The sequence below is a fragment of the Saccostrea echinata genome, unplaced genomic scaffold (assembly GCF_033153115.1).
Source record: "Saccostrea echinata isolate AGI-Se365-2 ecotype Australia unplaced genomic scaffold, CSIRO_AGI_Sech_v1 ptg000025l, whole genome shotgun sequence".
Classification (NCBI taxonomy): Eukaryota; Metazoa; Mollusca; class Bivalvia; order Ostreida; family Ostreidae; genus Saccostrea; species Saccostrea echinata.
This window is the reverse complement of record NW_026889774.1, coordinates 23,042,163-23,055,000: the sequence shown is the minus strand read 5'-3', so window position 1 is coordinate 23,055,000 and position 12,838 is coordinate 23,042,163. Positions and strand designations below refer to the sequence as shown.

Genomic DNA, 12,838 nt, shown 5'->3' with positions numbered 1-12,838 from the left:
GATACATGGGAGGGATCATCCCTGGTCACATCAAATTTATTGTCACAAGCCTGCTTTGAGCAATATCTTGCATATGGAATGATAAAATAATGTGTCATATCAATGCAGAGACCGGAGGTCATCAGGCATTGTAAATCAATAAGGAGACAAGAGTGTGCAAAACAGTCACCAGATACCACCAATGTGGAGACTAGTGGTAAACTAATGTTTCATATCAAAACGGACACTAGAGGTCACCGTATATTGTACATCAATAGGGAGACCAGAGGTCACCTTCTATTGCACATCAAAACGGAGACCAGAGGCCACCTTATATTGTACATCAATAGAGAGACCAGAGGTCCCCTTTTATAGTACATCAATAGGGAGACCAGTGGTAACCTTATATTATAAATAATTAGGGAGACCAGAGGTCACCTTCTATTGCACATCAAAACGGAGACCAGAGGCCATCTTATATTGTACATCAATACGGAAACAATAAGACACCTTATATTGTACATAATTAGGGAGACTCAGGGGTTACCTTATAATGTACATCAATACAGAGATCAAAGGACTCCTTATATTGTACATCAATAGGGAGACCAGTATTCAACTTATAGTTTACATTAGTAGGGAGACCAGAGATCACCAGTTATTGTATATCAATAGGGAGACCAGGGGTCACCTTATATTGTACATAATTAGGGAGACCAAAGATCACCTTATATTGTAGATGGTACATCAATAGGGAGACCAGAGGTCACCTTATATTATACATCTATACATCAATAGGGAGACCAGAGGTAACTTTTTATGTACATCAATAAGGAGAAAAGGACACCTTTTATTTTGTACAGAATTAGGGAGACTAGTGGTCACTTATTTTATACATCAATAGGGAAACCAGAGGTAACTCATTTTGAACAACAAAAGGGAGACCAGTGGTCACCTTATATTTTACATAATTAGGGAGACCACAGATCACCTTATATTGTATATCAATAGGGAGACCAGAGGTCACCTTATATTGTACATCAATAGGGAGACCAGAGGTCACCTTATATTGTATATCAATAGGGTGACCAGAGGTCACTTATTTTGTACATCAATATAGAGACCATAGGCCACCTTATATTGTAATTAATAGGGAGACCAAAGGTTACCTTATATTGTTCATCAATTGGAAGATCAGGGGTCACCGTATATTGTACATAATAAGGGAGACCAGAGGACAACCTATATTGTACATAATAAGAGAGACCAGAGGTCACCTTATATTGTACATCAATAGGGAGACAAGAGGTCACCTTATATTGTATATCAAGAGGGAGACAAGAGGTCACCTTATTATATACATCAATAGGGAGACTAGAGTTCACCTATTGTACATCAATAGGGAGACAAGAGGTCACTTATTTTGTACATCAATAGGGAGACTAGAGGTCACCTTATATTGTACATAAATACGGAGACCAGAGGACACCTTATATTGTAAAGAATTAGGGAGACCAGAGGTAACTTATTTTGTACATCGATAGGGAGACCAGAGGTCACCTTATACTGTACATTAATAGGGAGACCAGAGGACACTGTATATTGTACATAATTAGGGAGACCAGAGGTAACTTATTTTGTACATCAATAGGGAGACCAGAGGTCACCTTATATTGTACATAAGTAGGGGGACCAGAGGTCACCTTATATTGTACATTAATAGGGAGACCAGAGGACACTGTATATTGTACATAATTAGGGAGACCAGAGGTCAACTTATATTGTACATCAATAGGGAGACCAGTGGACACCTTATTTTGTACATAATTAGGGAGACCAGAGATCACCTAATATTGTATATTGTACATGAATAGGGAGACCAGAGATTACTTTATATAGAACATCTTGTTTCCCTATTAATGTACTTTATAAGTTGATCTCTGGTCTCCATAATGATATCTCTCAGTTGATGCAATACGGAAGAGCATGTTCTACGTATGAACAATTTTTAAAACGAGAAAAGTTATTGACAAAGAAGTTGATTAAGCAAGAATATCAGTAGTCTCATTTAAAGTTATCATTTCATAAGTTCTATGGTCGATACAATGACCTTGCTGGCAATTAAGTCAAATGCTGACTGACTTTTTTTCAAACTGATTGTTAGCCCATTATTCACACACTGAGTTGTCCACGAATTTTTCCGTTTTTTCCCGAATATGATAAGGAGCACACGGCGGGTTTGACCAGTCGGCATGGGATGCTCACTCCTCCATGGCACCTGATCCCACCTCTGATATTTAGGAGGTCCGTGTTTGCTCCGCTCCTATTTTGTAATGTTTAATGGACTTTTGAGCTCGAATACTGTTCATTATCTCTACATATTTCATAATCTGTATTTGTGTTATGATATAAAAGAACTCTTGCAATCTTTGTTTATGTAAGATATGAGAAATTATGGAGTGAAAGAAGTAATTTTTTCTTCACATGATTAAATGTTCAGAAGCTTATTTCCAATATTATTGCCTTTATTTTGTTTTTGAGTTGTCTTTTAGTTAAACAGAGTCTAGTATCGTAGAAGCCTGATCTCTGCATCCATATAAACTTTTTGTGATATCTGGTCTCCCTATAACACTGTGATGTACAATATATGGAAACCTCTGGTCTCCGTATTCATTCACAACTTTACGTGACCTCTGCATTGTCTCCCTAATTATGTTTTATATAAGAGGACCTCTGGTCTTGGCATTTGTATAAACTCTATGTCACCTCTGGTCTCTCTAATGATCAACATAAGGTAACCTCTGGTCTCCACAATGAAGTACAACATAAGCCTACTGATATACAACATAAGGTGACCTCTGGTCTCCCCATTGATGTACAATATTAGGTGACCCCTGGTCTCCCTATTGATGTATAATATTAGGTGACCTCTCGTCTCCTTATTGATGTACAATTTAAAGTGACCTTTGGAATCCTTTATGATGTTCACTATAAGGTGTCCTCTGGTCTCCGTATTTATGTACAATCTAAGGTGACCTCTAGTCTCCCTATTGATGTACAATATAAGGTGACCCCTGGTCTCCCTATTGATGTACAATATTAGGTGACCTTTGATTTCCCTATTAATGTAAAATATAAGGTGACTTCTGGTCTCCCAAGGATGTACAACATAAGGGGACCTCTGGTCACCCTAATGAAGTACACCATATGGGGACCTCTGGTCTCCATATTCATATTATACACAGCCTTATGTGATCAGTGGTCTGCAAATGATGAACACTATAGGCTGTCCTCTGGTCTTCATATTCATACACAACTTTATGTGACCTCTGGTCTCTGAATAATGTACAATATAATGTGACTTCTTGTCTCCCTACTAATGTACAATATAAGGTGACTTCTGGTCTCCCTATTATTGTAAAGTAGAAGATGTCCTCTGGTTTCCATATTGATGTACAATATAAGGTGTCCGCTGGTCTCCCAACTAATGATGATATAAGGGGACCTTTGGTCTCCCTATTGATGTACAATATAAGTGATCTCTGGTTTCCCTATTGATGTACAATATAAGGTGTCTTCTGGTCTCCCTACTGATGTAGGATATAAGGGGACCTACTAATGTACAATATAAGGTGACCTCCGGTCTCCCTATTGATGTCAAATATAAGGTGTCCTCTGGTTTCCCTACTGATGTACAATATAAGGTGTCCTCTGGTCTCCCTACTGATGTACAATATAATGTGTCCTCTGGTCTCCCTACTGATGTAGGATATAAGGGGACCTTTGGTCTCTCTATTGATGTACAATATAAGTGATCTCTGGTTTCCCTATTGATGTACAATATAAGGTGTCTTCTGGTCTCCCTACTGATGTAGGATATATGGGGAACTCTGGTCTCCCTAATGATGTACAATATATGGTTTCCTCTGGTCTCCCTAGAGATGTACAATATAAGGGGATCTCTGGTCTCCCTAATGATATAGGATATAAGGGGACCTTTGGTGTTCCTATTGATGTACAATATAAGGTGACCTCTGCTCTCCCTATTGATGTACAGAATAAGTTACCTCTGGTCTCCCTAATTATGTACAATATACAATGTCCTCTGGTCTCCCTATTGATGTACAATATAAGGTGACCTCTGGTCCCTCTAATTATGTACAATATAAGGTGTTCTCTGGTCTCCCTATCGATGTACAAAATAAGTTACCTCTTGTCTCCCTAATTCTTTACAATGTAAGGTGTCCTCTGGTATATTGTATTTATGTACAATATAAGGTGACCTCTAGTCTCCCTATTGATGTACAAAATAAGTGACCTCTTGTCTCCCTATTGATGTACAATATAAGGTGACCCCTGGCCTCCCTATTGATGTAAAACATAAGGGTACCTCTGGTTACCCTAATGAAGTACACCATATTGGGACCTCTGGTCTCCGTATTCATATTATACACAGCCTTATGTGACCAGTGGTCTGCAAATGATGAACACTATAGGCTGTCCTCTGGTCTTCATATTCATACACAACTTTATCTGGCCTCTGGTCTCTTGAATAATGTACAACATAAGATGCAATCTGGTCTCCGTATTTATAAACACTTTTATATGAAATATGGTCACCCCAATGATTAATAAAATAAGGGGACCCCAGGTCTCCGTATTCATGTACAATATAATGTGACTTCTGGTCTCTCTACTAATATACAATATAAGGTGACCTCTGGTCTCCCTATTGATGTTAAATATAAGGTATCCTTTGGTCTCCCTACTGATGTAGGATATAGGGGGGTCTTTGGTCTCCCTATTGATGTACAATATAAGAGATCTCTGGTCTCCCTTTTGATGTACAATATAAGGTATCTTCTGGTCTCCCTTTGGATGTAGGATATAAGGGGACCTCTGGTCTCCCTGTTGATGTAGGATAAAGGGGACCTCTTGTCTTTCTTTTGATTTACAATACAATGTGATCTTTGGTCCTCCTAATGATGTACAATATAAGAGGACCTATGGTCTCCCTATTCGTATAAACTTTATGTTTCCTCTTCTCCCCACATAAAGAATATGGAAACATGAGTTTGTCTTATATTGTACATCAATAAGGATATCAGAGGTCAGACGAAGTGGTATATGAATCAGTAGACCAGAGTAATCTTATATTGTTCATTATTAGGAAAACATGAGGTCACTTGAAGTTATAAGAAGACAATTTAAAAATGTGGCATGTGAAGAATTATTTTTCAAATTCACTCCAAACAAAAATTGAGACCCTGATTTTTTTTACAAGCAAACAATTTCACAATTTCTTCAAATTAATTCTCTAAATTTATGTAATTGGGTGGGGGATGACATTAGACAACTTTTCCTTCATATACAGTATATGTATCCCACAAGCAATTGACAATGGGTCCATGTTTTTTAAGTTTATTATTTTGGAAAACATACTAGTAGTTTTGATTCGTTTATGAATTTGATAAGGGTAAATTCCAGGGAAAGAGGAGAACTTCAGCCTCCATCCTTAATTGCAAGACTGGGCATACATCTACTCTGTAAGATTAATATTAACCAGAGGTTTACTAGAATGTTAAACTGATAAGGTCGCCTATTGAGGTATGACCTCAAAAGGGAGACCAAAGGACACCTAATATAATTTATTACCAAATAATTATTCCATTATCTTTAAGGATCAGTGAAGAGTCCGAGCGGGGTGGGGGGCAAGACCTACAATGTACCTCCTCCCCCTGCCTGTTAGATCTGCGAATGCAGAGACAGGAGGTCGCCTACCCTGATATATTAATAAGGAGATCAGAGGTTAGGTACTGTGTTAAATAGATACTGTTGCCTTACATGGAATAATAATATCATTAGGGAGACCACAGGTCACCCTACGTAATCCATTGCTGTATAACTTATATTTTATAATATATTGCAGTCAATGTTGCTCCCCCTGTATCTTTTCTCATATCAGATGATTATTCCTGTGACAAAAATAGATTTTCTGTTTGTTGTTTTACACTGTAAAGGCTTCACAGTAGTGCGATTTATTCTATTTTTCTCTTTACGGTTGCAATGCACTACATTTTGTCGCGGAGTAAACAGGTTTGATAGTTGTGAACTGAGCCGGTGACCTAAGGTCCTAGTTGAGCGTACGTTTTATCCTTCTGCAAAGTATGCATCTATGCACTACGACAACGAATACGTGTCATTACCCCCTAATTTCTTTCTATTTTACGATATATGAATCGTTTGTACAGTTTCTAAATCGTTTGTACAATTTTTCTAAAATCGTTTGTACATTAAAAAAATACCTTTAAAACCGTTTTTATATTTTTTAAATCGTTTATACAATTTTGAAAAATCGTTCAAACAATTTGGAAACTCGTTTATTTAATTTGGAAAATCTTTAGTTTTACATGTAAGATTTAAAAATCGTTTGCAAAAAATATAGAATATCGTATGTACAATTTAGAATATCGTTTGTATGATGTGAAAAAATCGTTTTGTACGTTTTTGTGATTAGAAAAAATTATGTATCGTTTTTACAATTTAAAAACAAGATGTGTTTGTGAAACACTGATGCCCCTGTATGGCAGCTTATGGCGAAGGTTAAAGTTTCTCAAATGCAAGTCAAAATCCAGGCCAAAAGATAAAAAAATGTTGGTATCCAAGAAAGGTCTTGTCTCGAGGAATATACTTGTGAAATTTGAAAGCCCTAGCTGCAACTGTTCAAAAGTTATGGTGAAGGTTAAAGTCTTTTAAAAGTAAGTAAAACGTCAAGGTCAAGGTCGAAGTTGTTGGTATTCAAAGGAAGGTCTTGTCACAAGGATTACATATGTGAAGTATGAAAGCCCTAGCATCAACTATTCAAAAGTTATGGCCAAGGTTAAAGTTTTTCAAAAGAAGGTCAAACTCCTATGTCAAGGTCAAAAGTCAAAGTGGTTGGTATCCAAAGGAAGGTGATATCACAAGAAATACATATGTGAAGTATGAAAGCCCTAGCATCAACCATTCAAAAGTTATGACCAAGGTTAAAGTTTTTCAAAAGTAGGTCAAACTCCTATGTCAAGGTCAAAAGGTCAAAGTGGTTGGTATCCAAAGGAAGGTGATATCACAAGGAATACATATGTGAAGTATGAAAGCCCTAGCATCAACCATTCAAAGTTTATGGCCAAGGTCAAAGTTTTTCAAAAGTAGGTCAAAATCCTAGGTCAATGTCAATAGGTTAAAGTGGTTGGTATCCAAAGAAAGGTCTTGTCACAAGGATTACATATGTGAAGTATGAAAGCCCTAACTCCAACCGTTCAAAAGTTATGACCAAGGTTAAAGTTTTTCAAAAGTAGGTCAAACTCCTAGGTCGAGGTCAAGGGGTCCAAAAGGTTGATATCCTGAAGAAGGTCTTGTCGCAAGGAATACGCATGTGAAGTTTGAAACCCCAAGCACCAACTGTTCAAAAGTTATGGCCAAGGTTAAAGTTTTTCAAAAGTAGGTCAAACTCCAAGGTCAAGGTCAAAAGGTCAAAGTTGTTGGTATCCAAAGGAAGGACTTGTCACAAGGAATACACATGTGAAGTTTGAAACCCTAAGCACCAACTGTTCAGAAGATATGGCCAAGGTTAAAGTCTTATAAAATTTTGCAAAACTGGGTCAAACTCCAAGGTCAAGGTCAAAAGGTCAAATATGATGGTATCCAAAGAAAGGTCTTGTCACGAGAAATATACATGTGAAATATGAAAGTCATAGCTCTAACCAATCAATAGTTATGGGCAAGGTTAAAGTTGACAACAGACAGACAATCAAACAAACAGACAGACAGGTCAAAAACAATATACCCCAGGATCTTTCGATCCAGGGGCATAATAACTTGTACTGTTTTTAATCTTTGTACTTTTTTGTCTTCTTAAGTACATTTACAATTACATGTACCTGTATATGTATATGTTATTTGTTCTTATGCTGTGGAAGATGAAAAAAAAATACCATTACACAATAGTTAAAAACCAACATGCAATTTTTAAAAAAGATTTTTTAGAGAGAAGGATATGTTCATTATTATATACATGTACATATTTCTCTCAAATAATGGCGCCATAGTGATGCATTTAAAAATGCAAAAACTTTCATTTAGTGCTTTTTTTCTTGATTGATTTTTATTGAATTCTAGTGACAAAGAAGTCAATGTATGATTACATCTTCAAAAGAATTGAGAATAGATAAACCACATACTTGACAACCAAGGTATTTTGTAATGGACAAAATTCTGATATTTTTTTTTCCTTGTACAGGGTGAAAACCTATCATCTCTCCTGTTTTCACTGTATCTAAATGATTTAGAAAAATTTTCTTGTTGTAAATGAAATCAACGGTTTAAAAGAATTTTAGCTAATAAACATGTTTATGTTATTGAAGTGTGAAGTTTCATTCCATATAATTAAATAGAATTCATGTAACTTAATACTAAAATCATTTTTTTTACCAAGATACACCCTTAACAACATTGTGTAACAAGATGTGTTTGTGAAACACTGATGCCCCCGTATGGCAGCTTATTGGGAAGGTTAAAGTTTCTCAAATGCAAGTCAAAATCCAGGCCAAAAGATAAAAAATGTTTAATTTGAAAGCCCTAGCTGCAACTGTTCAAAAGTTATGGCGAAGGTTAAAGTCTTTTAAAAGTAAGTAAAACATCAAGGTCAAGGTCAAAGTTGTTGGTATCCAAAGGAAGGTCTTGTCACAAGGATTACATATGTAAAGTATGAAAGCCCTAGCACCAACCATTTAAAAGTTATGGCCAAGGTTAAAGTTTTTCGAAAGTAGGTCAAACTCCTATGTCAAGGTCAAAGGGTCAAAGTGGTTGGTACCCAAAGGAAGGTCTTGTCACAAGGATTACATATGTGAAGTATGAAAGCCCTAGCACCAACCATTCAAAAATTATGGCCAAGGTTAAAGTTTTTTAAAAGTAGGTCAAACTTCTATGTCAAGGTCAAAGGGTCAAAGTGGATAGTATCCAAAGGAAGGTGACGTCACAAGGATTATATATGTGAAGTATGAAAGCCCTAGCATCAACCATTTAAAAGTTTTAGCCAAGGTTAAAGTTTTTCAAAAGTAGGTCAAACTCCTAGGTCAAGGTCAAAAGATCAAAGTGGTTGGTATCCAAACAAAGGTCTTGTCACAAGGATTACATATGTGAAGTATGAAAGCCCTAGCTCTAACCGTTCAAAAGGTATGGCCAAGGTTAAAGTTTTTCAAAAGTAGGTCAAATTCCTAGGTCAAGGTCAAAGGGTCAAAAAGGTTGATATCCAGAGGAATGTCTTGTCACAAGGAATACACCTGTGAAGTTTGAAATCCCAAGCACCAACTGTTCAAAAGTTATGGCCAAGGTTAAAGTTTTTCAAAAGTAGGTCAAACTCCAAGGTCAAAAGGTCAAAGTTGTTGGTATCCAAAGGAAGGTCGTGTCACAAAGAATACACATGTGAAGTTTGAAACCCCAAGCACCAACTGTTCAGAAGTTATGGCCAAGGTTAAAGTCTCATAAAATTTTGCAAAAGTGGGTCAAACTCCAAGGTCAAGGTCAAAAATGATGGTTCCCAAAGAAAGATCTTGTCACAAGGAATACATATGTGAAATATTTAAGTCATAGCTCCAACCAATCAAAAGTTATGGGCAAGGTTAAAGTTAACAACAGACAGACAGACAAACGGACAAACAGATAAACAGACAAACAGATAAACAGACAAACAGGACCAAAACAATATATCCCCGGGATCTTTCGATCCTGGGGCATAAAAACTAACGACATGAGTCTCTCAAAAATACTCTCACTATATATTTCACACCAGTCTAGCGCCATACCAATTAACAGCGTTTCTTTACCAGCGTTAACAAAAATTCCAGAAGCACGAGTTCGTTTGTCAAATCAGTGTTTTAATTTTTTACCTCGTAACTCTACTTTCACAAGATACGCAACAGTGAAGCGCCTATATCTCTTTTAATGACATTATACTAACTCTTTTGATATTTTTTTTTTCTAATATTGGCTTTCCTCACATACCGAGTGTCTTCTGATGCAGACGTTGCGAACGGTGTTGGTATATAAATATTAATAAATATTGCATGAAGTTGAGTGTAACATTGAAAAATTTCACCCAAGAAAACCATTGTCAACCTCAACTGCGCCTCGGTTGACAATGGTTTTCTTGGGGTGAAAATTTTCAATGTTACACTCAACTACATGCAATATTTATTACATTGTACTGATTGTTTAATAGTTAATACAAAAACATATATCAATGAAACTTGCGCTCATAAATTCTACGCAGTCACTATTTTTTGGAATATCACTTGTTGTCAAGCAATGTTGACTGTTGCTACGCTGGAGGGCGTGGCTTCATCATTTAGCGGGTAATAGTGTTTTTTTAAACAAATGTTTCTCGGCGAATCAGATTTAACTAATTTACATGAAAGTATAATATTACAAAATAACGCTGAATTAAAGCCATAGCATTGTTTTAACGTTTTAACACCATTTACTACATTAGATATTTAACTCGAATTTTATCAAAGCACAGTATCAAACCACAAAAAAAAAAATCAATGTTTGAATTTCCTAGTGAAAACATTAAAACTATTTAAGAAATCTTAAACTTTGTGATTTTGTGAAATTTTGATCTACTCCTGGACCCACTTTTCGTAGTTTTAAATCTTAGATCATAATACCTCATAATTTATTATATTCTTTTAATACAAATCTTTGGAATTTATTGTTAAAACAAGTCTACCAAATTTGGATATACATGTAATATGGATTAAGGAAAAAAGGTACGTCACAAGTCCGTGAACTTTTCGAACAACCGTCGTAGCTGTAGGAGAATTACATAAATTTACATCGGAATTTTCCTAACTTCTATCAACAATTTTATTAACCTGTACAAACATTTTTAAAAAATCGTACAATCATTTTCTAAATTCTACAAACAATAAAAAATGTATAATCTACGGAAGCCCTGGAAGGATACTGACTTACAATTTAAGAAATTGTACCAACAATGTAAAAAATATATTTAAAAAAGTTGAAACAAAACTTGCAGAATTGGAATGTTACGTATACGCTGTCGTTCTATTCACCAGCCAACATATTTGATACAATGTACAGTAAATTATAGTATTTCGAGACTGCAACTGTTTATATTTTAAAGATGTTCTGCTTGTTAAATAAACACATAAATCAAGGCCGTAACTACCATTGAGGCAAGTGAGGCAGATGCCTCACTAAAATTTGAGAGTTTTCTTAAAAATGAAAAAAGTTTTACTTTGAACTTGAATTAATTATGTGTGTCTTTGTACTAAATTAATACTTTCAACTTTTGTTTCAATTTCTGTAAATCTATCATCTTACCAGGTGTTTCATTACAGTTTAGAACGCATGTACAAATCATTCAAAACGTGAAATTAAAACTTTCAAAGGTTGTCTTTAATTTACTAAACCCAGGAGCCCGTTTTACAATAGAACTTATGACAGTGACCAAAAACTTAAGTGGATTGTAAAATTTTGCAAATTGATGATTCAGTTAAAAATTACTAGTCTAAAAACATCTTTCTTAATTCTTGTATAAAAGATTAAAACCATCTTAAATATATATATAAGCTAGAAAGTTATTTGCAAAATTTCATTTCGGTCTTAGTCGTAAGTTCTTTTGTAAAACGGTGCCCTTGTATCGGGAGCTCCCCCCTTCCCCCGAAAATCCTTATCAGGACACTACCCTGGACCCGCTTGGGACTCGGGTGGCCCCAAGTTCCCTTGCCACACTAAAAATTTGAGCCTAGTTACGGCCTTGATAAACACATCCGTTTCTTTTTTTTATCATTATTATTATGAAATTTCGTATTGAATATATTCTAGTTTAATTTGAGCAAAGAGATTGGGGAAAGGGGTGTCTTAAACTAAGGTACTTTGAGTATACGAATATCTCTTTGTAGTTCCTCAATACCAGTAACCCCTATCAAAAATGGATTTCAATTTCACCAAGTCTCCATTTGGTGTGCCAGACGATATAACACGAGCAAAGGATATTCGTGAGCTGTTGTCAACCAGCATGGGCCTGCAAAAGTCACTGCGAGTAAGCAATGCCTGCAGCAAGATTAATCTGATCTTGCATCGATGTCTAACTGCAATGGGTATTCAGAGTAGAATAGTTTATGGCATTCTTGACGCTCAGCATCACGGAGGAATTAAACTAGCTCACGTCTGGTTGGACGTGCAAGGTCACGTGGTTGACAATACATTTGTAGAGGACTTTTCATCAGAGCAACTTTTTCTTTTGAAAACGAAAGCTATGTTTGTCGAGAAAAATCCAGAGGAGGAGAATGATCTTTACCTTGGAGATGAAGTCACAGAAAATCTTGGCGTCGGTGATCATGTCATAAAAGCCTTTAGATGGGATTTGCAAAATCCAGAGAAAGCACTCGCCATTATGCAAAACAAAATACAACTGAAGTCATACTTCCAAAAGATCAAGGCGTATGTGAGTCTGAAATTCTCTGTTTCTGTAAATGAGCCGTCAACACAAACTACATCTCAATGTTGGGAATGTGGAAAGAAATCGTCTCATAATGTATTAAAAAAATGTTCACGGTGTAAAGTAGCGGTATACTGTTCCAAAGATTGTCAAAAAAGAGACTGGATGAATATACACAAAGAACTGTGTTTATCTCCCGATACCTACTGATGCCTCTATTCCTAGATCTAATGCTGTCATTTTTAGACAGCAGTTTTTCATTTTTTTTAATTATTTTAATTTAGAAAAACTCTTCATTAAAAAAAAAATGTATCATCTGCATTAGTATTTGAAACCATCGGTGCATTTTTCATT

General features: G+C 35.9%; 2 protein-coding genes across 3 annotated transcripts in view; both read left to right on the top strand.

Moving 5' to 3' along the window:
* LOC133192723 (uncharacterized) overlaps positions 1 to 12,703 on the top strand; it is a 13,970-nt gene extending 1,267 nt beyond the window's left edge. The window contains exons 1-2 of one of the 2 annotated variants that reach the window (XM_061328726.1): positions 8,137 to 8,210; positions 11,946 to 12,703. In XM_061328726.1, coding sequence (XP_061184710.1) covers positions 11,975 to 12,694 — 720 coding nt within the window. In that variant the 5' untranslated portion in view covers positions 8,137 to 8,210; positions 11,946 to 11,974 and the 3' untranslated portion in view covers positions 12,695 to 12,703. Of the gene's footprint in view, positions 1 to 8,136; positions 8,211 to 11,945 lie in introns of those variants that run through there. The other variant, XM_061328725.1, reaches the window with a different exon arrangement.
* The window catches only part of LOC133192203 (glycerol kinase-like), a 419,267-nt gene that overhangs the window by 100,849 nt on the left and 305,580 nt on the right, over positions 1 to 12,838 (top strand). The gene's annotated exons all lie outside the window — the stretch shown is intronic.